At 43.6% G+C, this 27,798-nt stretch overlaps 1 protein-coding gene across 1 annotated transcript in view; it reads right to left on the bottom strand.

Annotated features, from left to right (window-relative positions):
• Nucleotides 1-20,871, bottom strand: part of LOC126456682 (cytochrome P450 9e2-like) — a 75,112-nt gene extending 54,241 nt beyond the window's left edge. Inside the window, exons 1-3 of the mRNA XM_050092423.1 lie at nt 20,815-20,871; nt 20,508-20,703; nt 2,518-2,649 (exon numbers count right to left, since the gene is read on the bottom strand). Of these exons, the coding sequence (XP_049948380.1) occupies nt 2,518-2,649; nt 20,508-20,703; nt 20,815-20,871 (385 nt within the window). The remainder of the gene's footprint in view (nt 1-2,517; nt 2,650-20,507; nt 20,704-20,814) is intronic.
• Between the last annotated feature and the right edge of the window lie 6,927 nt (nt 20,872-27,798).

Raw genomic sequence — 27,798 nt, 5'->3', positions numbered from 1 at the left:
ACAAAACTGAAATTTGTTAATACCGTGTATAGTAGGTAGTTTTTGGGCGGGGGAAGGTTGGCGGGGGGAAGGGGAGGCGTTAGATTTGGCAGTTCTGCCAGAGGTGCAGGGTCACCTCGGGACGTTCTGATGGGGTGGGTGGATGGGGTTAGGTGTCGCGGGAGAACAGTTGGTGTACGCCATCGTTTGACTGCTCTATGGGAAATTTGTCGCTGGAATCACTCACTGCTACCAGGAATCTATGAATAAGAGCGTGAGCTAATTTAACAGGATATTTCAACATGAAAAAAAAAATCTGTGGCGATACCGTTTGCCAGATTCAGAATCATGAAAAATTTCTAAGGAACCGTAATTTTCCCAAAAAATAACTTGCAAAGCCATTTTCTGATTAATTTGTGAGCATGGTTAAGGTATTTGGTAAGGAGCTATGTTAAAACTATGAGGGTTGGAAAAAACCCACCGTGGTTCAACGACAAAGTCAGGAAACTACTGCGAAAGCAGAGAGAGCTTCACTGCAACTTTAAACGCAGCCAAAACCGCTCAGACAAACTAAACGATGTCAAATGTCAAAGCTAGCGTAAGGAGGGCTATGCGTGAAGCGTTCAGTGAATTCGAAAGTAAAATTCTATGTACCGCCTTGACAGAAAATCCTAGTAAGTTATGGTCTTACGTTAAATCAGTAAGTGGCTCGAAACAGCATATTCAGACACTCTGGGATGATGATGGCACTGAAACAGAGGATGACACGCGTAAAGCTGAAATACTAAACACCTTTTTCCAAAGCTGTTTCACAGAGGAAGACCGCACTGCAGTTCCTTCTCTAAATCCTCGCACAAACGAGAAAATAGCTGACATCGAAATAAGTGTCCAAGGAATAGAAAAGCAACTGAAATCACTCAACAGAGGGAAGTCCACTGGACCTGACGGGATCCCAATTCGATTCTACACAGAGTACGCGAAAGAACGTGCCCCCCTTCTAACAGCCGTGCACCGCAAGTCTCTAGAGGAACGGAAGGTTCCAAATGATTGGAAAAGAGCACAGGTAGTGCCAGTCTTCAAGAAGGGTCGTCGAGCAGATGGGCAAAACTATAGACCTATATCTCTGACATCGATCTGTTGTAGAATTTTAGAACATGTTTTTTGCTCGCGTATCATTTCATTTCTGGAAACCCAGAATCTACTATGTAGGAATCAACATGGATTCCGGAAACAGCGATCGTGTGAGACCCAACTCGCTTTATTTGTTCATGAGACCCAGAAAATATTAGATACAGGCTCCCAGGGAGATGCTATTTTTCTTGACTTCCGGAAGGCGTTCGATACAGTTCCGCACTGTTGCCTGATGAAAAAAGTAAGAGCCTAAGGAATATCAGACCAGCTGTGTGGCTGGTTTGAAGAGTTTTTAGCAAACAGAACACAGCATGTTGTTCTCAATGGAGAGACGTCTACAGACGTTAAAGTAACCTCTGACGTGCCACAGGGGAGTGTTATGGGACCATTGCTTTTCACAATATATATGAATGACCTAGTAGATAGTTCCATGCGGCTTTTCGCAGATCATGCTGTAGTTTACAGAGAAGTTGCAGCATTAGAAAATTACAGCGAAATGCAGGAAGATCTGCAGCGGATAGGCACTTGGTGCAGGGAGTGGCAACTGACCCTTAACATAAACAAATGTAACGTATTGCGAATATATAGAAAGAAGGATCCCTTATTGTATGATTATATCATAGCAGAACAAACACTGGTAGCAGTTACTTCTGTAAAATATCTGGGAGTATGCGTATGGAACGATTTGAAGTGGAATGATCATATAAAATTAATTGTTGGTAAGGCGAGTGCCAGGTTGAGATTCATTGGGAGAGTCCTTAGAAAATGTAGTCCACCAACAAAGGAGGTGGCTTACAAAACATTCGTTCGACTTATTCTTGAGTATTGGTCATCAGTGTGGGATCCGTACCAGATCGGGTTGACGGAGGAGATAGAGAAGATCCGAAGAAGAGCGGCGCGTTTCGTCACAGGGTTATTAGGTAAACGTGATAGCGTTACGGAGATGTTTAGTAAACTCAAGTGGCAGACTCTGCAAGAGAGGCGCTCTGCATCGCAGTGTAGCTTGCTGTCCAGGTTTCGAGAGGGTGCGTTTCTGGATGAGGTATCGAGTATGTTGCTTCCCCCTACTTATACCTCCCGAGGAGATCGCGAATGTAAAATTAGAGAGATTCGAGCGCGCACGGAGGCTTTCAGACAGTCGTTCTTCCCGCGAACCGTACGCGACTGGAACAGGTAAGGGACGTAATGACAGTGGCGCGTAAAGTGCCCTCCGCCACACACCGTTGGGTGACTTGTGGAATATAATTGTAGATGTAGATGTTAACGCACAAAAACTCTGAACCGCCACCACCGAAATATGATTGAGGTGATGAATACGAAACTTAATGAATGGCTAGAAAAGTTTTCATTTTTTTAACAGGTTGTTGGAAGTACTTTTATGGAATTACAATTGTTGCTCTGTCTTACTTGTTTTGATGATGCTGTCTATGTGGTCCACCATGTTGCGAGAAACTTGCGCCATGAGTCCCATCATGTCTTTTATTCGACCAGACGTGAACGCTGGGCTTAGAGTTGCTCTCATGCGGCGCCAGCTTCCTCCTGAAAAGTAAAAACAAAAAGTTGTTTTTATCTACGATGCGTGCTCTGTCTCAACCAAGTTACTGAGTACGGAAGGCAAAGGTGTATCATGCCCTAGACGTTCATGTTCCATGTTTTAATCGGTCATTCGTATTAAGTATAGGCACCTTGTGGGACGTTCACGAACATTCTCCTCATTTCTTCTGCGTGGAAAATATTGGCAGAGGATGGATTGGTGGAGAGGGGGAAGTGGGGAGGGGAGGGGGGGAGTGGAACGCTGAGGACGGATACTGCAGACACAAAACAGAACATGGCAGCGTGTCATTACCACGTGATGCTCGGAAAGAAGCGCAAGTAAAATTACTCAACAATATTTGGGAACATCGCAGTTTTCCCGATGATGTTCACGCGGTAATACACTACACAGACGTTGGACAAAAGTGCAGGAACACCTCGAGAAATGCATGCTTGAACGTAAATGCAGGTGCTACCCAAGCCTGCAGGTTGCGCTGTTGTATTTACCACGAACGGCACTTGTGTAACGCCCACAATAAGTTACAAGTATCGCGCGTAGTGTAGTTGCGGGTAGGTTATGTTGCATCTAAGCGAATTCGAACATGGAAAAAATGTTGGTGCACGTAAGATGAATGCTTCCGTAATCAAGGGAGCCGCAGTGTTTGGTGTTTCAGGAAGCGTAGTATCGAAGATTTATACCGCATAAAGAGAAAGGTGAAAAGCATCATCCACTAAGTCACAACAGCGGACGAAACTGTGTGTGGAGTGGTCGCGATAGGCGGCCATTTAACAGGATTTTGAATAAAAATAGGAGGACGACATCTGCAGAACTGAATGTCAGAAAAGTGAAGCTTGGCGGGGGTTCGGTGGTGAGTAGGGCAGCCACATCGTGGTATTCCAGGGGTCCCATGTTTACTCTGCAAGGTCGGATTCCTGCGAACGATTATGCAGCCATTTCGGCTGACCAGATCCATCCCTTGGTACGCTGTTTGTTCCTCAATGGTGATGCTGTGTTCCAAGGCGATAGACATCCTGTTAACGCGGCTTGCATCGTCCAGCACTAGTTCTGTGCGTATGAGCCACCACAATCACCAGCCCTCAATATTATTAAACCTTTGTGGTCTACAGTGGAGAGAATGGTATGTGATCGCTTCCCACCTCAACGATGATTAGTGAAAGGCATACAGAATATGTATTTATCCATTCCGAAATGACTGGAAGCTGTTCTGTTTTGAATGCCAACGGTTTTCCTACACCGTATAAGCCATGGTATTGTGTTATGTTTGTGGTGTTTCCGTACTTTTGTGGTCCCCCTGTACTTACGGGTGATACCATTTTAAATCGAGATATGAGAAGAAAGGTTAAGGTTGTCGTCCAATTTTAAGCTTCGATATTAGCGGACTTAGAAGAACAGGCATCTCGCAAACGGTGGGCGTAACGAGTATCTCTGAAAATTATGGCCCTAACTGGGGAGAAGTTGCACAACGTTCTACCTTTAAAAGCAGGTCCACTGACATCCACAAAGACTGTTTGCTTTAACCAATACTAGAGGGTGAAGGGTGGAGAGGCCAGAAAAATACCAGCATGTAAGAATACCATATAAATGAATGACACGTGGAAGTAAGTTGAAGTAATTTGGAATGTGCTCGGCCGCCAACTCCCAGACGTTCCAGCTTATCCGTGTCAACGAAACCAACCTTCCTTTCCCGCCATGAATTGATGTCTTCCGTCAACCTCTTCATCTCAGAGTAGCCCTTGTACCATACGCCTTCAATTACTTGCTGGATTTATAAATTTTTTTATCCTCTGCAGCTTCCTCTAGTAGCAATGGAACTATTCCCTTGTGCCTTTACCCATTTCCTATCATCCTGTCCCTCCTTCTTGTTAGTTTTTCCATATGTCCGTTTCTCCGCCGATTCTATGGAGAACACCTTCATTCCTTACATTATCAGTTCATTTTACTTTCAAAAAATGATTCAGATGGCTCTGAGCACTATGGGACTTAACATCTCAGGTCATCAGTCCCCTAGAACTTAGAACTACTTAAACCTAACTAACCTAAAGACATCACACACATCCATGCCCGAGGCAGGATTCGAACCTGCGACCGTAGCGGTCGCGCGGTTCCAGACTCAAGCGCCTAGAGCCGCTCGGCCACCAGAGGCCGGCTTTACTTTCAAGTTCTTCTGTAGTTTTGTAAGTAGGCTGTTTATGTTTTCTTATTGGCAACGTTACGTAGCGCTCTGTATGAAAATCACTGGCTGTGCTGTGTGCAGTCTGTGGCTAGTTTGCATTGTTGTCTGCCATTGTAGTGTTGGGTAGCTGGATGTGAACAGCGCGTAGCGTTGCGCAGTTGGAAGTGAGCCGCCAGCAGTGGTGGATGTGGGGAGAGAAATGGCGGAGTTTTGAAATTTGTAAGACTAGATGTCATAAACTGCTATATATATTATGACTTTTGATGACTATTAAGGTAAATACATTGTTTGTTCTCTATTAAAATCTTTCATTTGCTAACTATGCCTATCAGAAGTTAGTGCCTTCCGTAGTATGAATCTTTTATTTAGCTGGCGGTAGTGGCGCTCGCTGTATAGCAGTAGTTCGAGTAACGAAGATTTTTGGTGAGGTAAGTGATTTTTGAAAGGTATAGGTTAATGTTAGTCAGGGCCATTCTTTTGTAGGGATTTTTGAAAGTCAGATTGCGTTGCGCTAAAAATATTGTGTGTCAGGATAAGCACAGTCTTGTACAAGTTTTCATAGGGGACGTTTCATATGTCGACCCTTAGCCGAGGATACCCCACTGGAATCTTCTAATTTTTTTCTTGTAGTTTGTGTAATTAGTGTAGCCTTTGTTTATTACTAGCGCGTAATCATAGAGAGAATTTCCTTTGTAATTGTAGTTTTTCATTGTTGTACAGTAAAACAGTTGTGACATGCATGTAGATTTGCACCAAGTATTTCGCAGCTGCGCTTGCAATTAACTAGACATTATTTTCAGTGCTATGTTAATGTGTTCTCTTATTTTTGCTGTTCAAACTATGTTTTTCTGTGTTGTCGTGTGAAATATTGTGACAACAATGGCGTGTGAAAAACGTAATACTAGGCTCCAATGTAAACTGAGAAATGACAGTGAAGACGAAAGCAGTGTGTTAGCGCCACCATGTAATGGTTGGTTGGTTGTTTTGGGGAAGGAGACCAGACATCGAGGTCATCGGTCTCACCGGATGTGGGAAGGATAGAGAAGGAAGTCGGCCGTGCCCTTTGAAAGGAACCATCCCGGCATTTGCCTGGAGCGATTTAGGGAAATCACGGAAAACCTAAATCGGGATGGCCGGACGCGGGATTGAACCGTCGTCCTCCCGAATGCGAGTCCAGTGTGCTAACCACTGCGCCATCTCGCTCGGTATCATGTAATGAATTAACTAATGTTCAAAGTAGTAATTTGGTAATTATGCATAGGGAAATGGAGCGGGCTGCAAATAATGGTGTAGGCAGTGAAACAATTAGTGAACAGGAAAGCATTATCGATCGATCGGTCGGCAACAGCTCGCCTCAGGATTCCGAAATGACAGGACATAATCTTGCAAATACTGTAGATTCAGGTTTTGCGTCCTCACCGTTTTCTCAAATAAATCAAGACACATTTTCTGCTTTTCAAAATGCGAATATTGCCGGTTCAAATGCACTGCCGAATACCACTGAGGAATATGTTTCAGACACCAGTGCACTGTTATTACAGTTAATGCAACAAATGGGACAAAGGCTACAAAAGTTAGACACAACGCTTGAACAAAATCAGAAACAAATGGGACAAAATCTTCAAAATTTGGACACAATGGAACAAAATCTTCAAAAGTTAGACACAATGGAACAACACCAAAGACAAACACAGCAACAGTTAGACACAATGGAACAAAATCTTCGGAAGTTAGACACCACACTTGAACAAACACGTGAAGCTTTAACTACTGAGTTACATACCATTTAATCGAAATGACAAAAAGTCTATAATGACGTATAAACACAAAATTGTGAGCATTTCCAACCTATTTTTTCGCGTCATGAAAAAGCATTACAGAATCACGTAGCTGCCATAAAAGAACTGCTAACTATTGTTCATGAAAATCACGACACCTTGCAAGCTAAAATTGACTCAGTTGCATCTACTGATTCGGTTACGCAACTTGCAAAAACTCAGGAAAACTTAAAGGACACAGAAGATACGATTTCAACACAAATGAACACTCTGAAACTTGGTTCAGAAAAACACACAGAGGAAATAATTTCACTATCGGATGAAGTAGACGAACTTTCAGATCAGTTCACTAACTTATCTACAAAGGTAGATGATGATCTGAATGACACAAGACCTGTAGCCCTCACGGACACTGAAGAGTATGAACAAATTAGAAAATTCAAACAAAATCAAAATCAAATCAATACACAGTACAAAAGAGAAATCCGGGAAGTACAAGATCAGTTGGCACAAGTAATACAAGAATTACATATTTCAGAGGACACTCGCGCTCCAACACGGGAAGAGGGACATAGAAATACGGAACAGCCACAAAATAATAACACAGCGCATTTCGGAAATTATGAAGGAAATTGGCAAGGTGCGCCGAATTTTGAAATGGAACCGCCGAAACGACGTAACAATGACCAACATGCGACTCGCCGACACGATGATTTTGACTATAAGCTGTTCATTATTACACGTAAATTTAAAACATTTACGAATTCTGGCAACGACATTCATCCACAAGCGTGGCTTCCTCAATTCTCTCATTGTTTTCCCCCCAACTGGTCTTTAGAGCACAGATTAGAATTTATGTGTGGCTATTTAGAGAATGAACCAGCTGTAAGAATGCGATCGGTCATTCACGATTGCCACAGTGAAGGAGAATTTTATCATGCCTTCCTCTCAGCATATTGGTCTCAAGCTATACAAGACCGAGTAAAACATAGCATCATAATGATGAAACATTTCGAACAATCTGAGTTCTCCAGTCTTGTGAAATATTTTGAAGACATGTTGCACAAGAATCAGTACCTGTCAAACCCATACAGCCCCTCAGAACTCATCCGCATTTGCTTAATCAAACTGCCTGAACATTTACGACATATTATTTTGGCAGGACGTTGCACAGACGACATTGAATCAGGGACTCTTACAAGAATTAGAAATTGACACTGACAATCGCAGAACGTGAAAACAGGAACACAACAATGACAGGTCACATCCGTCGCAATTCTGCGATGAAAGAAATAACAATTGGACATGGCAAGGCTATTCTCACAACACAAATCGTGACCAAAACAGACACCACCCGTATGACAACCGTTGGCAGAGTAGTAATAGTTACAGGGAAAGATCACCTCTCCGTGGTAATGACTATCACAGAGACAATAAGAGAAACAGACAATATGGGATCCAAAATAAATACTATCAAGGGAGACAGAATAATTTTAGACGCAACAGTCCAGTGCACAGTTACGATTCAGGGAGAAATTCTCCACAACGTGACCAGCAAGAAAGAAATTATGGAATCTACCGACATGACGACAGACGATATAATCGTAACGACAGACCTGAATTTCATCAAAACTGGCGTTATTCAAACAGGGCAGGGCCTTCTCGTCAAGGTGAATTTGTAGAAGTTAGGTCTCCTAATCCCAATAACGACGCGCGCCAACAAAGAGACAATGATTCGCACCGCAGGCAGCCACGTGCGCCGGCTGGCTCAGGGAAAAATAACATAGACGCTAACCTTGAGAAAAATTTTTGCATTTCTTATCGACGTATACAACATGATAATTACTTTGAAGTTGAGACTCTGCGTACTAGGAAGAGTAAAGGTTTGCACCACATTTCACACGTAAAACCGTTTATTGAAAGATAATCTACTTTTTAACTTTGTCTTTGCCATAAAACTTTTCACTTCACATTTCTAGTATGCTTTGTCAGACTTAGAAACTGTTACCATGCAACAATGTTTGAAGTTAAATATCCAGTCAAGAACCAAGAGAACTTATTTAAATAGAAATTACGATGCATTGTTATAGTGAACAGACGTCACAGTGTTATTGTGTCTGAACATTCTTGCTTCTTAGTTGCATGATTACGTAACGACTATAAGGCTTACATACTTAGAACATATACTGGTACTGCTAATGAGATTTTAATGCAACATTTTGGTTTACTTGAAAACACATTCTGGATTTAAAGTACTTTCTGTGAGATACCAGATAACACAGTGGTTAGTTTAAGTGACAGCTACACGATTTTATCATGACGCTACTAATGAGTGACAATTTACAATGTTGCTTTTGCCGTGTTTCTGTTTTATATCTGCACAGTTTTTCTGAATTCTTCTGGAAAGGAAAACAGATGGTATAATTACATTAATCCTCAGGGGGATACACGCCTACTTTGTGTACCATGTGTTTGGCAAGCACACGGAGCCCTAGCTAATATGGTATTTGCTTATACAACTTTACGCATCGGTACCATATTTCTCTAACACATAAATTACACAGCTATCTGATTATTTAACAGAGAAACAAACATTTTTTTACTACATCAATGACACATGTTTACACAATTACACAGTTGGATAACTACATACTTATGGAATTGTATTTTTGTCTGTACTTTGTGAACTGTTCATATTTTTTCAGAACCACTGAGATACTATGAGAGTTTTGAATGATGTATTTGGTATGGGATCATGATTTTTAAAGTACGTTTGAGGTAGATGACTTTATTGAAGGTCTTGAAATTATTGAAAGAAGCTGCGACGATTTTGAGATGTGATTGATCTGTTATGATGTTATTATTGTGAAGACAACGTGCATTATGCTATTGAGGTATGTTTACGATCAATAAGCTGATGCTATATGAGGAATTTGCTTGTGCTACGTATTTATTATGATAAAATATTGAAGAAGTGTCGACGAATATGTACATGTGTGATAAGGTAAGGAGTAATAAGTAGTGGTTAGGGACTCTGACTTGTGAAATGGATGTTGGAAACCAAGAATCGCACTTTAAGAGTAATGAAATGTGTGTAAAAGGGTGAATGTATCACAATGCCAGCAAAATTTTTTGGACACTGTTATATTTACAGGATTTTGTTTCTACAGATTTGCAACGCAAATTCTCGACCTGTGAAATTTTTATATGAGACTGTCACTGTAGTGCAAACTGGTGTCGTAAATATTTCAGTAAGAAAGTTAAGTGACCACCTTCGCGTAATGCATCGTGGGCACCCAGCTGCGTGAGTCGCCTGGAAAAAAGCCATTAGTGTGTGCCTTTCAGAGGCACAGGTAGAAAAAAAAGAGCCCATTATCCTCGCTATTGACATTCCTTTGTAGAAAGTATCGCAAATACGACACGCTGAAACTTGAAAACATATGATAACACTGTGGAGGTCTTAATTTATGATATTTACTGAAATGCCAATGAAATGACGAGAAATATTTTTATGTCTATACACCTGATTATGACTACTGTCTTCCTAGTTGAGAGATTTTTTTTTACTACCTTATGAAATGCCATATGGCTAATGAATGATGTTTCATGCCTTCCTTTGTACATATTTGCTCATTTTCTTTAATATCTAGTTTCTAGCTGCACTGCAGCATTGGTTATTATAAAATTTAATAGATGTACTAATATCACTATATTCTGTCTACAGAGCCAGTAAAGAATACGTTTATGATATATTTTCTTAGAAAAGAGAGCACAAATAGACATTTCCCTTCACAGGAATTGCATAAATAATTTTTTTAATGACTTGGTAACTTTCTTGCAGAGTAAGTTTTTGTGATGCATCACTCTAGTGTTAAGATGTGACATAGGTATTAAACATGGCCATTTTTAGTGTAAAATTTTTCTGCTTGAGCTTTGTCATGTTTAGGTATAACTTATTTCATTTGCTGCTGCTGTTTGCCAGGCATAGTGCTACTAAATTTCACCTTACATTACTCTGTTAAGCCAGTTTTACTACTGATTTATTTTTCTTGTTTGCTGCTCATTGCCTTATATTAGTTGTAATATTGCTGCTTGCTTTGCCAATTTGCATTTTTTTGTCATTGCTGTTTGTGTTAATTGTTTTGTGCTGCTGCATGGCCTCGTCCCTTAGTTTAGCATCTGAGCTCAGTAGATTTAAGTTAGCTTAAGATGGGGTAGGCCATATAAGAGAACAAGTTGTGATGAATTGGAAGAAATGCATTGAGAAGCTATAAAAAAATGGTTTGGCCAAAAAAGTATTTTGAAAGAGAATGTGAACCAAAAAAGTAGGGTTTAGGGACAACAGATTTAGGTAGGATTTTCTTGGAAATAAATGATGAGGTAAGATAATGGAAAATAAATAACGAGGTAAGGAATGTGTGAATATATAAATACAGAAAGCAAGATTGGATAGAATTTTTTTGGTGCAAACACATGTTGAAATAAGAGGAAAGATATATGGAATGAAGTTTTGGGGTGGACTGCAGTACCAAATGTCACACTTAAAACAAACCCTGTCCTGTATTTTTGTGTTATTACACTATGTGAATTCGTGTTTTTCCTGTCTTAATGTGTTTAGCTAATAAGAGTTACATTGTAGAATTTTTCTGATAATATGTTATTTTCTTTGTAAAGATGTTTAGACATTATTTATTCTGTTCTGTTTTAATGCTCATGTGTGAAGTTGATGTTTCGAAAGTTATTCTGATCTTTTATGTATATACTCATGTCATAATTCCTGTAACACTGATGTATATGTTATTTCGATTCTTTTGTAAAGCCTGTACTACAAATGTTATCTGTATTGTTATGTTCTTTAATAATGTATTTTGTACCTTGGTAATTGTATTCTTATGTTATAAAATTGTAATTGACACCAGTTCATCATATTATTAACTTGTAAGCTCCATTTCACTGCACACGTTTCTGTTGGTCATAGTATATGGGCAATATGTGAGAAGTAGGGACTGTTAGTGTTTGCACATGTGTTGATAATTCAGCAAGGGACTGGTTAACAGCAGCATTGCTGGTTCTAAGGACAATTCCAAAAACTTTGTGAGTGCACAAGTGGTGGTTTATGGACTTGCTATATTGTCCACAAGACTCTTCGATGGTGATTGTGCACCTGCACAGTCGCAACAGATGGCTGCTGGCCGTCTCTACAAGGACTACAGTGGGTCTGCATCTCTGGTGGCCCACCAATACCATTATTTCTACAAGGACTGCAGGGGGTTTGCACCTCTGGTGGCCCACCAATACCATAATCTCTACCGGGACTACAGTGGGTCTACTCTGTGACGACCTACCTACCAACATTCTTCCAAACTTCGACTGACTCTGCGGTGGGTTTGCTCTGTTGTGGCCTATTACCAGTCTGCATGTCAAGAGTCAGCACTGTCTTTCCGTTGGAAGGACAACACTACTTCTTCAAGACTGCATGAAAATCCACTACTTCTGTGTGCATTCTCTTTTACTGCTCAGACTTTTAGAAAAAAAACAACACTGCAATTTTACTGGGATGAATGATCAGTACTCTCTTTATGGACTGTCAGAAAATTTTAGCTTTTGACCAACATTGTATCAATAAGTGTGTGTATTTGATATCTTTGTTATTGTAGTTATGAAAAATTTTATCAAATCATTATTGGCCACTGCCCAAAACAATTTGTAAAATTTGTTGTGGGGAGCATGGGGGCTATGTAAGTAGGCTGTTTATGTTTTCTTATTGGCAACGTTACGTAGCGCAGTGTATGAAAATCACTGGCTGTGCTGTGTGCAGTCTGTGGCTAATTTGCATTGTTGTCTGCTATTGTAGTGTTGGGTAGCTGGATGTGAACAGCGCGTAGCGTTGCGCAGTTGGAGGTGAGCCGCCAGCAGTGGTGGATGTGGGGAGAGAAATGGCGGAGTTTTGAAATTTGTAAGACTGGATGTCATGAACTGCTATATATATTATGACTTTTGATGACTATTAAGGTAAATACATTGTTTGTTCTCTATTAAAACCTTTCATTTGCTAACTATGCCTATCAGTAGTTATTGCCTTCAGTAGTTTGAATCTTTTATTTAGCTGGCAGTAGTGGCGCTCGCTGTATTGCAGTAGTTCAAGTAACGAAGATCTTTGATGAGGTAAGTGATTTGTGAAAGGTATAGGTTAATGTTAGTCAGGGCCATTCTTTTGTAGGGATTTTTGAAAGTCAGATTGCGTTGCGCTAAAAATACTGTGTGTCAGGATAAGCACAGTCTTGTATAATTTTTTCAAAAGGGGACGTTTCAGTATCACATCTTAGACACTTCGATTTCGTCTTTACCGGTTTTCCCTTAGTCGTTGATATACTACCATACAACGCACAACGTGCATTCTCAAAAGTTTCTTCCTCGAATTAACGAGTCCGATTGATACTTGTAGACTTCTTTTGGCCAGCAATGCCTTCTTCGCTTGTGCTAGTCAACCGAAATCAGATTCTGGATTGTAAGACGTACCCAGGAGCAGATATAGACGCATATCGGAGTTTAGTGGTGATGAGGCGTTGGCTGAAGTTTAGTTTAAGAGATTAGTTAGGAAGAATCAATAAGTGAGGAGGTGGGATAAAGAAGTACTAAGAAATGACGAGATATGCTTGCAGTTCTCTAAGGCTATAGATACAGCAATAAGGAATAGCACAGTAGGCAGTACCGTTGAAGAGGAATGGACATCTCCAAAAAGGACAGTTACAGAAGTTGAAAACTAAACAACTAAACTCCGATATGCGTCTATATCTGCTCCTGGGTACGTCTTACAATCTAGAATCTGATTTCGGTTGACTAGCACAAGCGAAGAAGGCATTGCTGGCCAAAAGAAGTCTACAAGTATAAATCAGACTCGTTAATTCGAGGAAGAAACTTTTGAGAGGGTGGGCTTACTGGTAGTTGGGAGCTCCAACGTCAGGCGCGTAATGGGGCCCCTTAGGGAAATGGCAGCAAGAGAGGGGAAGAAAACCAATGTGCACTCCGTGTGCATACCAGGGGGAGTCATTCCAGATGTGGAAAGGGTCCTTCCGGATGCCATGAAGGGTACAGGGTGCACCCATCTGCAGGTGGTCGCTCATGTCGGCACCAATGATGTGTGTCGCTATGGATCGGAGGAAATCCTCTCTGGCTTCCGGCGGCTATCTGATTTGGTGAAGACTGCCAGTCTCGCTAGCGGGATGAAAGCAGAGCTCACCATCTGCAGCATCGTCGACAGGACTGACTGCGGACCTTTGGTACAGAGCCGAGTGGAGGGTCTGAATCAGAGGCTGAGACGGTTCTGCGACCGTGTGGGCTGCAGATTCCTCGACTTGCGCCATAGGGTGGTGGGGTTTCGGGTTCCGCTGGATAGGTCAGGAGTCCACTACACGCAACAAGCGGCTACACGGGTAGCAGGGGTTGTGTGGCGTGGGCTGGGCGGTTTTTTAGGTTAGATGGCCTTGGGCAAGTATAGAAAGGGCAACAGCCTCAACGGGTGCGGGGCAAAGTCAGGACATGCGGGGACCAAGCAGCAATCGGTATTGTAATTGTAAACTGTCGAAGCTGCATTGGTAAAGTACCGGAACTTCAAGCGCTGATAGAAAGCACCGAAGCTGAAATCGTTATAGGTACAGAAAGCTGGCTTAAGCCAGAAATAAATTCTGCCGAAATTTTTACAAAGGTACAGACGGTGTTTAGAAAGGATAGATTGCATGCAACCGGTGGTGGAGTGTTCGTCGCTGTTAGTAGTAGTTTATCCTGTAGTGAAGTAGAAGTGGATAGTTCCTGTGAATTATTATGGGTGGAGGTTACACTAAACAACCGAACTAGGTTAATAATTGGCTCCTTTTACCGACCTCCCGACTCAGCAGCATTAGTGGCAGAACAACTGAGAGAAAATTTGGAATACATTTCACATAAATTTTCTCAGCATGTTATAGTCTTAGGTGGAGATTTCAATTTACCAGATATAGACTGGGACACTCAGATGTTTAGGACAGGTGGTAGGGACAGAGCATCGAGTGACATTATACTGAGTGCACTATCCGAAAATTACCTCGAGCAATTAAACAGAGAACCGACTCGTGGAGATAACATCTTGGACCTACTGATAACAAACAGACCCGAACCTTTCGACTCTGTATGTACAGAACAGGGAATCAGTGATCATAAGGCCGTTGCAGCATCCCTGAATATGAAAGTTAATAGGAATATAAAAAAGGGAGGAAGGTTTATCTGTTTAGCAAGAGTAATAGAAGGCAGATTTCAGACTACCTAACATATCAAAACGAAAATTTCTGTTCCGACACTGACAATGTTGAGTGTTTATGGAAAAAGTTCAAGGCAATCGTAAAATGCGTTTTAGACAGGTACGTGCCGAGTAAAACTGTGAGGGACGGGAAAACCCCACCGTGGTACAACAACAAAGTTAGGAAACTACTGCGAAAGCAAAGAGAGCTCCACTCCAAGTTTAAACGCAGCCAAAACCTCTCAGACAAACAGAAGCTAAACGATGTCAACGTTAGCGTAAGGAGGGCTATGCGTGAAGCGTTCATTGAATTCGAAAGTAAAATTCTATGTACCGACTTGACAGAAAATCCTAGGAAGTTCTGGTCTTACGTTAAATCAGTAAGTGGCTCGAAACAGCATATCCAGACACTCCGGGATGATGATGGCATTGAAACAGAGGATGACACGCGTAAAGCTGAAATACTAAACACCTTTTTCCAAAGCTGTTTCACAGAGGAAGACCGCACTGCAGTTCCTTCTCTAAATCCTCGCACAAACGAAAAAATGGCTGACATCGAAATAAGTGTCCAAGGAATAGAAAAGCAACTGGAATCACTCAATAGAGGAAAGTCCACTGGACCTGACGGGATACCAATTCGATTCTACACAGAGTACGCGAAAGAACTTGCCCCCCTTCTAACAGCCGTGTACCGCAAGTCTCTAGAGGAACGGAGGGTTCCAAATGATTGGAAAAGAGCACAGATAGTCCCAGTCTTCAAGAAGGGTCGTCGAGCAGATGCGAAAAACTATAGACCTATATCTCTGACGTCGATCTCATGTAGAATTTTAGAACATGTTTTTTGCTCGCGTATCATGTCGTTTCTGGAAACCCAGAATCTACTATGTAGGAATCAACATGGATTCCGGAAACAGCGATCGTGTGAGACCCAACTCGCTTTATTTGTTCATGAGACCCAGAAAATATTAGATACAGGCTCCCAGGTAGATGCTATTTTTCTTGACTTCCGGAAGGCGTTCGATACAGTTCCGCACTGTCGCCTGATAAACAAACTAAGAGCCTACGGAATATCAGACCAGCTGTGTGGCTGGATTGAAGAGTTTTTAGCAAACAGAACACAGCATGTTGTTATCAATGGAGAGACGTCTACAGACGTTAAAGTAACCTCTGGCGTGCCACAGGGGAGTGTTATGGGACCATTGCTTTTCACAATATATATAAATGACCTAGCAGATAGTGTCGGAAGTTCCATGCGGCTTTTCGCGGATGATGCTGTAGTAAATAGAGAAGTTGCAGCATTAGAAAATTGCAGCGAAATGCAGGAAGATCTGCAGCGGATAGGCACTTGGTGCAGGGAGTGGCAACTGACCCTTAACATAGACAAATGTAATGTATTGCGAATACATAGAAAGAAGGATCCTTTATTGTATGATTATATGATAGCGGAACAAACACTGGTAGCAGTTACTTCTGTAAAATATCTGGGAGTATGCGTGCGGAACGATTTGAAGTGGAATGATCATATAAAATTAATTGTTGGTAAGGCGGGTACCAGGTTGAGATTCATTGGGAGAGTGCTTAGAAAATGTAGTCCATCAACAAAGGAGGTGGCTTACAAAACACTCGTTCGACCTATACTTGAGTATTGCTCATCAGTGTGGGATCCGTACCAGATCGGTCTGACGGAGGAGATAGAGAAGATCCAAAGAAGAGCGGCGCGTTTCGTCACAGGGTTATTTGGTAACCGTGATAGCGTTACGGAGATGTTTAATAAACTCAAGTGGCAGACTCTGCAAGAGAGGCGCTCTGCATCGCGGTGTAGCTTGCTCGCCAGGTTTCGAGAGGGTGCGTTTCTGGATGAGGTATCGAATATATTGCTTCCCCCTACTTATACCTCCCAAGGAGATCACGAATGTAAAATTAGAGAGATTAGAGCGCGCACGGAGGCTTTCAGACAGTCGTTCTTCCCACGAACCATACGCGACTGGAACAGGAAAGGTAGGTAATGACAGTGGCACGTAAAGTGCCCTCCGCCACACACCGTTGGGTGGCTTGCGGAGTATCAATGTAGATGTAGATGTAGATGTAGATGTACAAAGAAGGAGGAGGAAACCGTGGGTAACAGAAGAAATACTTTAGTTGATCGATGAAAGAAAGAAAGCAGAACTAAAATGTTTAGGAAAATTCAGGAACACAGAATTACAAGTCGCTCAGGAATGAAACAAATAGAAAGTGCAGGAAAGGTAAGACGAAATGGCTGCATGAAAAATGTGAAGAAATCGAAAATGAAATGATTGTCGGAAGGACTGGCTCAGCACACAGGAAAGTCAAAACAACCTTTGGTGAAGTTACAAGTAAGGATGGTAGCATCAAGAGCGCAACAGGAATTTCGCTGTTAAATGCAGAAGAGAGAAAGAATAGGGGGAAGGAGTACATTGAAGGTCTCTATGAGCGGGGAGATTTGTCCGATGTGATAGAAGAAGAAACAGGAATCGATTTAGAAGAGATAGGGGATCCAGTCTTAGAATCAGAATCTAAGACAGCTTTGGAGGACTTACGATCACATAATGCAGAAGCGGTAGATAACATTCCATCAGAATTTCCAAAGTCATTGGGGAAGTGGTAACAAAACGGCTATTCACGTTGGTGTGTAGAATATATGAGTCTGGTGACATACCATGTGACCTTCAGAAAAATATTGTTCACAATACTCCCAAGACTGCAATGGCTGACAAGAGCGAGAATTATCGCATAATCTGCTTAACAGTTCATGCATCCAAGTTGCTGACAAGAAGAATGGAAAAGAAAATTGAGGATGTGTTAGATGACGAGACCAGTTTGGTTTTAGGAAAGGTAAAGGCACCAGAGACTCAATTCTGATGTTTCGGTTGATAACAGAAGTAAAATAAAAAAAAAATCAAGATACGTTCGTAGGATATGTCGACCTGGAAAAAGCGTTCGACAATGTAAAATGGTATAAGATGCTCGAAATTCTGAGAAAAATAGGGGTAAGCTATAGGGAGAGACGGGTAATATAGAATATGTAAAAGAGCCAAGAGGGAATAAAGAGAATGGCCGACCAAGAACGAAGTGCTCGGATTAAAAAGGTGTAAGACAGGGAGGTAGTGTTTCGCCCCTACTGTTCAACCTGTACATCGAAAAACAATGATGGAAATAAAAGAAAGTTTCAGGAGTGGAATGAAAATTCAAGGTGAAGGGATATCAATGATACGATTCGCTGACGACATTGCTACCCTGAGTGAAAGTGAAGAAGAATTATATGATCTGCTGAATGGAATGAACAGTTTAATGAGTAGAGGATATGGACTGAGAGTAAGAAAGACGAAAGTAATGAGAAGTAGCAGAAATGGGAACAGAGAGAAAATTAACATCAGGATTGATGGTGACGAAGTAGATGAAGTTAAGGAATACTGCTTCCTAGGTAGCAAAATAACCAATGACGGATGGAGCAAGGAGGATATTAAGACCAGACTAGCATTGGCAAATAGGACATTTCTGGGCAAGAGAAATCTGCTACTATCCTACATACACCTCAATTTGAAGAAGAAATTTCTGTGAATGTACGTTTGGAGTACAGCATTGCATGGTAGTGTAACATGCACTGTGGGAAAACCGAAACAGAAGAGAATCGAAGCATTTGAGATGTGGTGCTACAGACGAATGCTGACAATAAGGTCGACTGATAAGGTAAGGAATGAGCAGGTTTTGCGCAGAATCGGAGGGGAAGGGAATATGTGGAGAAGATTGACAAGGAGAGGGGACAGGATGATAGAACATCTGTTAAGCTATTAGGGAATGAATTCCATCGTACTAGAAGGAGCTATAGGGGCGAAAACTGTAGGCGAAGACAGACATTGGAATACATCCAGCCATGTCTCCGCAGTATCCTTTCTTTCAGGAGTGCTAGTTCTGCAAGGTTCGTAGAAGAGCTTCTGTAAAGTTTGGAAGGTAGGAGACGAGATACTGGCAGAAGTAAAGCTGTGAGTACCGGGCGTGAGTCGTGCTTCGGTAGCTCAGATGGTAGAGCACTTGCCCGCGAAAGGCAAAGGTCCCGAGTTCGAGTCTCGGTCGGGCGCACAGTTTTAATCTGCCAGGAAGTTTCATATCAGCGCACACTCCGCTGCAGAGTGAAAATCTCATTCTGGAAACATCCCCCAGGCTGTGGCTAAGCCATGTTTCCGCAGTATCCTTTCTTTCAGGAGTGCTAGTTCTGCAAGGTTCGCAGAAGAGCTTCTGTAAAGTTTGGAAGGTAGGAGACGAGATACTGGCAGAAGTAAAGCTGTGAGTACCGGGCGTGAGGCGTGCTTCGGTAGCTCAGATGGTAGAGCACTTGTCCGCGAAAGGCAAAGGTCCCGAGTTCGAGTCTCGGTCGGGCACACAGTTTTAATCTGCCAGGAAGTTTCATCCAGCAAATAGTTGAGGACGTAGGTTGCAAGTGCTACTATGAGGTGAAGAGGTTAGCACAGGAGGAATTCTCGGCGTGCCGTATCAAACCAGTCAGAAGACTGATGACTCAAAAAAAAGTTAACCTCTTATGTCGTCCTTGCTTCACCTAGTTTGTTGTTTTGCTTCGAAGGAAATAGAATTCCTTGACTTTGTGGTCGGCAAGTTTGATTTTAAGTTCATCGCTAATCCCATTTCTGCTGCTTCTCACTATTTTCGTCTTTATTCGATTTACTCTCAGTCCATAGTCATTAGACAGTTCGTTCCATTGAACAGGTCCCTAATTCCTCTTCACTTGCAGCGAGGACAGCAAAGTCATATGCGGATTTTAACATTCATATATTTTCACCTTCAGCTTTAACTGCATTCTTGAACTTTTCGATGTTGAGACTGAACGGTACATCCCGTTTTAATTCCATTCTTCTTCTAGTCTCTTTCTTTTGGCATACACTGTGTTGTCTGTCTTTTCTTACGGTTCCCTTTTCTTCTCAGCACTTCTAATGTCTAATTGTCGGACGATTTTCTAGGTCGACAGATCCTATGAACGCTTTTTGATTTTCTTAAGTCTCGTTTCCATTACCAAGCGGAACGCCAGAATTGCATGTCTGATGTCTCTACCTTTCCTAAAAGAAAACTGTCACTTCAGAGATCTTCGGTTTTCGTTTCCAGTGTTCTGTATATTATTGTTTGTAAACGCGGATGCATGAGCTGTTAAGCTAACTGTGCGATAGTTGTCACAATTACCTGTCCGTGCTCTATTCGGGCCCTATTCTTTCCAAAATTCTGGTGGTACGTATGCAATCTCATATATTCTACACAACAACCTAAATAATCATTTGGTCTATTGATTTTAGAAATTTCGAAAGGATCTGATTGCTCTTTTAAAGTCTGATCTGTGAATTAGTAGTCTGGAACTTGGGTCCTCCACATGGCAGCCATCTACGCTGACCGCTCAGCTATGGATGCGTATACTAGCATAATACGCAAAGTTTACAATGCCACATAAAGAATACTCTTACACAGACCAGTTGACTTGCGTTTTTGCAGAACCATCTGTGAGTGCCTTCGCTTTTAACTTTATTCTTTTTATGTCATAGTTTTCGTTAGTAATAACAACGTTACGGTTTTGAGTTCAGGTGAGCAAGGTGGCAGCACCTCGGAGGAACATGAGGCTGCCGGCGAGTAGCGGGTCGCCGCTGACGGCGTGGTGGTCGCAGAAGTCGGCGAACGCCCGCACGGTGACGTGGCGTACCAGCTGGGTGTCCCTGAGCAGCAGCACGGCGGTGCAGGGCCCGGCGAACACGCCGGCGCACGGCAGTCCTCGTGTGTTCTCGTACAGGCGGCGCAGCAGCTCGTGCGCCGAGGCGGCGCCAGTCACCAGCGGCCAGAGGTGCCCCAGCGGGGAGCCGCCCCCGGCCGCCGCCGGCACGCCCCAGCGGCGCAGCGCCAGCCGCCGCCGCACCAGGCACCACAGGTAGCCCACCAGCGCCGCCGACACCACCACCAGGCCGACCACCATCTCCAGGGCGCTCACCTGCAACGTACAGCAGGCAAAAGCACTCCGCGTTACGAGGAACTGAAATAAGAACTTGTAAGGGATCCGTGATCCCACAAACATAGATGCTAGTAGCCGACATTCAGGTCGATAGCAGACAGGAGTCGATTGTCGAGCGCTGCAGGAGGCAGTGAGACGAGTGTCGAGTGAGAAGTGGTACTGGAGAGACGGGCAAGAATGGTGGACGAGTGAGTAGTAAACGGTAAATTCATCGGTGTATGACAGATGAGCGCGTCCCCCTAATCGTCGTGGGGTGGACCCTCATAGATACCGATTCGCGAGTGATACGAAACCAAAAGTGACAAGTGCCGAATTACGTGTTTCGCGTCAACCGCGTCGGCCAGCAACAACCATGGATTGCAGTGAGGATTGTTGTCAATGTTAACCATCAGCATTGCGTGTGGCGGAGTACTTAAAAACAGCAACCGATAAAAGATATAACCGTAATTAAATGTGTAAGGCGAAGGTAGCAACTGCCTCAGAATTTGTGTGTTAGTAGAAAATATACGGTTTGTACATCGCAACCTTTGTGGTCCTTAATAATAGACAAACTTTCGATCGTTCCACTATTCAATCTCAGAACAACCTCACTCGGTTGAAACACCCCCGAAACCAGCAGAAAAACCGATAGCTTTTCTTCCATTAAGCACACGGTCATATAATCATAACAATTAACTGTTTGGCGGCTTCGATAAATTACTCAAAATCCAGTAAAGCAATTGAAACGGGGGTGTTCCAAACGTTACAACCACGTTCGGCTGGCGTTCGGGTCACGTGAGTTCTATCGCTCGTTCTGTGGTGCGATCTCTGTCTCAACCGCCAAATTTGATAGCTTTCTTACGGATTCGATTGCAGATACATACAATCAGGTGACAAAAACCATGGGATGCCGATATCAAATAGCCTATAAATATCACAGCGGAAACTTACGTAAGAATGCATTAGTTCCAGTCGAGTTCGCGATGCCGACGAGCGAGGACGATGCGCGCGCGGCCGGGGCAGCCGCCTCGGACGCGCTGGAGTCGGCCGCTGGTCGGTCGCTTGGGCCTGGCCCGCCGGACGCCCCAGCGGCCGCTCCACACAGGACGGATCCCAGGTTGACGACCCAGGCTACGGCACCGGTTCATGGCAGGATAGAACGACGATAGACAGGCGCTATTCGACCGCAGAAGACTACACACCACACGACGCAACCGTATTCGGACGTCGGCCATACATCACACCACGACGGACGCAGCAATGAAGACGACCGTCAGCACTACGTCAGATATATCTCGGGATGAGGACAAAGAAACGCTTAAGGACATACAACGTCTGATCCGCTATCCACGGGAAACGCGAGAGCAGGATAACGACACCTGCCTGGCACGCCAGCTATGGACTAAGACGTCGAATCACAGCACTCCCACGAAACGGTCGACGACGCGGAGATGGCAGCGGCCTTTCCAGCAGAAAACGACGACTCCCCACTCTCAGAGGGGGACTTTACGCTCGTACACAACAAACGGCGCAGAAGCAACGCAACAGCCAAGGACTTAGCCAACCCGGCTAAGAGACGAACAGAGACCATCCCCACAACGAACTGACTCGCCCCACTGACACATCAAGCTGCGCCTCCAGCACCTACCAACAAGCCACAGCGACAAACTTCTAGTGCCGCAGAAGTCGTGGACAGAGACAAGAATGGGCTTCGCAAAGTGCCCCAAGTCACTATTTATTACACGAAGGATTACGTTCACCTCAATGAAACGCTCAACGGTCTTCTAGATGGCAACCTTAAAGCTATATACCAAAAGAACCGCACCAAATACCAGTTTGAGTCCTTTGAAGTCCAAAGACGTGCAATAACATTCGCAGGATAGACGTAGAATTTGTCTCCGAAACACATCTCTGCCAGTCAACCGACCTTCGCTTGAGGAACATGCACATCTACCGGACGGACAGACGGGACCAACTGGGTGAATGGACCGCAGTTCTCGTCAAAAAATGCATTCGTCACCACCAGGAACATTTACCTCAACTCCAGACTTTACAGGCCACGGCAGTAACAGTCCACACGACGCTTGGAAACATCACCTGTATTGCAGCATACCTTAGCTGGGACAGAATTGACGTCCGTGCTGGTCCCACACAGATTCTTTCGGGTACACACCTGGGGATCCTGCTGGCCACAGGAGAACCTCATCACCACACACACAGCTTATCGACACATGTACCATGTGTGGGCGATCTTGTCCTGTTAAACATCAGAACCACGATTCTACATGTGAGAGGTGACACAATGACGCAGGATGTCCCTGGTGCACCGTTGCGCCACCAGAGCTCCATCAGTTACTGCTAGATGTGAACCGATCTCACACACGATGGCTTACCTCACCAGGAGTAACACTGCTGTGTCTCTCCAAAACACCGGAAGAATGGGACCGCTCCTCGTATCGCCGTCACACTCGTCAAGGATAGTCATCTGGGATAGTCATTCATCGCGGCGCCATTCGTCATCAGACCACACTTTCTGGTCACGAAACCAGTCCAGATGGAGCCGTTTGTGTTGTACTGTTAACGACAGGCTACGCATTCGGGTGTAGATCTCTATTCCAACTGGCGCTAGTCTCCGACCGCTGGTGGCGGATAACAAAGAATATTACAGGGAAATTGGAAATTTCTGGTAAGGCCTTGATGGGACCAAACTACTGAGGTCGTCGGTCCATAACCTTACACACTTCTTAATCTAACTTAAACTAACTTACGCTAAAGTCAACGCACACACCCACGCCCGAGGGAGGACTCGTACCTCCGACGGGGGGAGCCGCGCGAACCCTGACAAAACACCTTAGACCGCCCTGCTACCCAGCGCGGCAATATTACAGGGATTCACTGCTTGTTCTCGGGCAGCAGGCGCAGATGTGAAAACTCTACGAAGTATTGACTTCAGGAAGGCATTTGACAACGTCCCGTACTGCATTCAGTGGAAAAAAAACCTGCTTATCCAGCATCAGATCAGCTATGCGACTGAATTCAAGATTTTCTTGTAGATAGAACTCAACACACCACTCTTAACGAAACAAATTCGACTGATGTGAAGGTAATTTCTGGAATACCACAAGGAAGTGTGATAGGACGGTTACTGTTTGCTATACAGGGTGGTCCATTGATAGTGACCGGGCCAAATATCTCACGAAATAAGCATCAAACGAAAAGACTACAAAGAACGAAACTCGTCTAGCTTGAAAGGGGAGACCAGATGGTGCTATGGTTGGCCCCCTAGACGGCACTGCCATAGGTCAAACGAACCTTTAAATAGGAACCCCCATTTTTGGTTACGTATTCGTGTAGTACGTAAAGCAATATGAATGTTTTAGTCGGACCACTTTTTTCGTTTTGTGATAGATGGCGCTGTAATGGTCACAAAAGCATAGACCTAAGTACATGGTATCACGTAACATTCCGCCAGTGCGGACGGTATTTGCTTCGTGATACATTACCCGTGTTAAAATGGACCGTTTACCAATTGCGGAAAAGGTCGATATCGTGTTGATGTATGGCTATGGTGATCAAAATCCCCAACGGGCGTGTGCTATGTATGCTGCTCGGTATCCCGGACGAAATCATCCAAGTGTCCGGACCGTTCGCCAGATAGTTACGTTATTTAAGGAAACAGGAAGTGTTCAGCCACATGCGAAACGTCAACCACGACCTGCAACAAATGATGATGCCCAAGTAGGTGTTTTAGCTGCTGTCGCGGCTAATTCGCACATCAGTAGCAGACAAATTGCGCGAGAATCGGGAATCTCAAAAACGTCTGTGTTGAGAATGCTACATCAACATCGATTGCACTCGTACCATATTTCTATGCACCAGGAATTGCATGGCGACGACTTTGAACGTCGTGTACAGTTCTGCCACTGGGCACTAGAGAAATTACGGGACGATGACAGATTTTTTGCACGCGCTCTGTTTAGCGACGAAGCGTTACTCACCAACAGCGGTAACGTAAACCTGCATAATATGCACTATTGGACAACGGAAAATCCACAATGGCTGCGACAAATGCAACATCAGCAATCTTGGCGAGTTAATGTATGGTGCGGTATTATGGAAGGAAGGATAATTGGCCCCCATTTTATCGATGGCAATCTAAATGGTGCAATGTATGCTGATTTCCTACGTAATGTTCTACCGGTGTTACTACAAGATGTTTCACTGCATGACAGAATGGCGATGTACTTCCAACATGATGGATGTCCGGCACATAGCTCGCGTGCGGTTGAAGCGGTATTGAATAGCATAATTCATGACAGATGGATTGGTCGTCGAAGCACCATACCAAGGCCCGCTCGTTCACCGGATCTGACGTCCCCGGATTTCTTTCTGTGGGAAAAGTTGAAGGATATTTGCTATCGTGATCGACCGACAACGCCTGACAACATGCGTCAGCGCATTGTCAATGCATGTGCGAACATTACGGAAGGCGAACTACTCGCTGTTCAGAGGAATGTCGTTACACGTACTGCCAAATGCATTGATGTTGACGGACAGCATTTTGAGCATTTATTGCATTAATGTGGTATTTACAGGTAATCACGCTGTAACAGCATGCGTTCTCAGGAATGATAAATTCACAAAGGTACTTGTATCACATTGGGACAACCGGAATAAAATGTTCAAACGTACTTACGTTATGTATTTTAATTTAAAAAACCTACCTGTTACCAACTGCTCGTTTAAAAGTGTGAGCCATATGTTTGTGACTATTACAGCGCCATCTATCACAAAGCGAAAAATGTGGTCGAACTAAAACATTCATATTTCTTTACGTACTACATGAATATGGAATAAAAATGGGGGTTCCTATTTAAAAAAAAAAAAACCGCGGTTGATATCGGTTTGACCTGTTGCAGCGCCATCTAGCGGGCCAACCATAGCGCTATCTGGTTTCCCCCTTCAAGTTAGAAAAGTTTCGTTCTTTGTAGTTTTTTCGTCTGACGCTTATTTTGTGAGATATTTGGCCCGGTCACGATCAATGGACCACCCTGTATAAATGATGTAGTGGAAAGCGTCGGATGCTCTTTAAGGCTGTTCGCAGATGATGCGGTTGTCTACAACAAAGCAGCAAAGACAGAAGACAGCAGCTATTTACGGAATGACCTTCAGAGAACTGATGAATGTTGGAGGCTCTGGCAGTTGAGCCTGAATGTAAATAAATGTAACACTTTGTACATACATAGGGAAAGAAGTCTTGGTCAGCTACACTATTGATGAAAAACCACTGGGAGCAGTATCTACCGTAAAATATCCTGAGTTACTTTAAGTGGAATGAGCACATAAAACAGATAGTGGGAAAAGCAGATGCCATACTCAGATTCATAGCAAGAATCTTAAAAAGATGTGGCTCATCCACGAAGGAAGTGGCTTATAAGGCGCTCGTTCGATAGATTCTTGAGCATCGTTCATGTATCTGGGATCCCTACCAGGTAGAACTGATAGAAGACGTGGAGAAGATCCAACGAAGATCGGCGCGTTTCGTCACGGGGTCGTTTAGCCGGGGGGAGAGCGTTACGGAGATGCTCAACAAACTTCATTGGCAGACGTTACAAGAAAGGCGTTGAGCATCACGGAGAGATTTACTATGGAAATTTGGTGAGAGCACTTTCCGGGGAAACTCGGACAACATATTGCATCTCCCCCCCCCTCTCTCCTCCCCCCCCCCCCCCCCACATACGTCTCGCGTAATGACCAGGAGGAGAAAATTCGAGAAATTAGTGCCAATACTGAGACTTTCCGACAGTCATTCTTTTCACGCGCTATTTACGAGTGGATTAGAGCTGGAGGGCTAAGTTAGTGGTACAAAAAGTACACTCCGCTGCACACCGTTACGTGGCTTGCGGAGTTTGACGTAAATGATTGAAACACTATATAGCAATCCTCCCTTGTGACTGTCAACCTGGTCGACCAGAACCATGGCTACGAATATTCCTGCCCACACGTTCCCCTGCAGTCCAACATCGGGCCACAGTCACGTCCGAGTGCTCCACGGACCTAGATGTCGCACGATTTGATTACCCGGTTACATGGAGACGCTAAATAGACCCCTTTCCGACTGTCAGGTGCTGATAACATTTTCTCATAAGGGTACATGGTCTCTCCATGTCCAAAGTTGTCACTCAACGCCTGACGCTGTTCACGTCCTTTACAGACCCTACCAGACTTGATAACAATACAAGCACGGGCTACACTAATGCACTGTGGTGGACATTCTGCCTGTCGCAGAGAGTTGCAACCCTAATCACCCACACACACACCGATGGTGTGTACGTGTACGAGGTTACATTGACATCCGACTATTGTTATCTGCTCCAAGCAGAGGACGTGCTTTGTTGGTGCCGCAAAATTTTCGCAATTCTGACAGAGATAAAATGACGCAGCAGTGTTCATATTCGGCACGCCGTTGTAGAAGCTGTCACAGAATCAAGTAAGTAAAAATCCATGTAATTCGCAAGCCTTTACGTACAAAATGCGACTCCCCAATTTTCTTTTGTGTGAGATTTTGTGTGCAATATTTGTGTGCCAGTTCTAAATTCTAAACTATAATACTTTACTGCTCGCCTCGCTGTTGCACCAACTTTCACTGTGTCAATACTTGTTTGTATCCTGATATACTGCCAAATTTCGAATATTTGCGAGTGTCACCATAAATTCATTCTACACTTGTGCTCATAAATTAAGGATAATCCTGATACATGGTGAATCATCGCTCTGGTGTGCGGTTTGCGGGTTTAAATCACCTCGGGTATGACCGTGCTGTACATTTGACCTGTAAGTGTGCAGACGTTTTCAGACGTGCCAATGGTGACTGTGTGTTGAAAATGGCTCAAAGAACACATATTGATGACA

The sequence above is a fragment of the Schistocerca serialis genome, chromosome 2, assembly GCF_023864345.2.
Source record: "Schistocerca serialis cubense isolate TAMUIC-IGC-003099 chromosome 2, iqSchSeri2.2, whole genome shotgun sequence".
NCBI classification, from domain to species: domain Eukaryota; kingdom Metazoa; phylum Arthropoda; class Insecta; order Orthoptera; family Acrididae; genus Schistocerca; species Schistocerca serialis.
The sequence above is the reverse complement of the archived record's forward strand: the minus strand, read 5'-3'. Positions and strand labels throughout refer to the sequence as shown.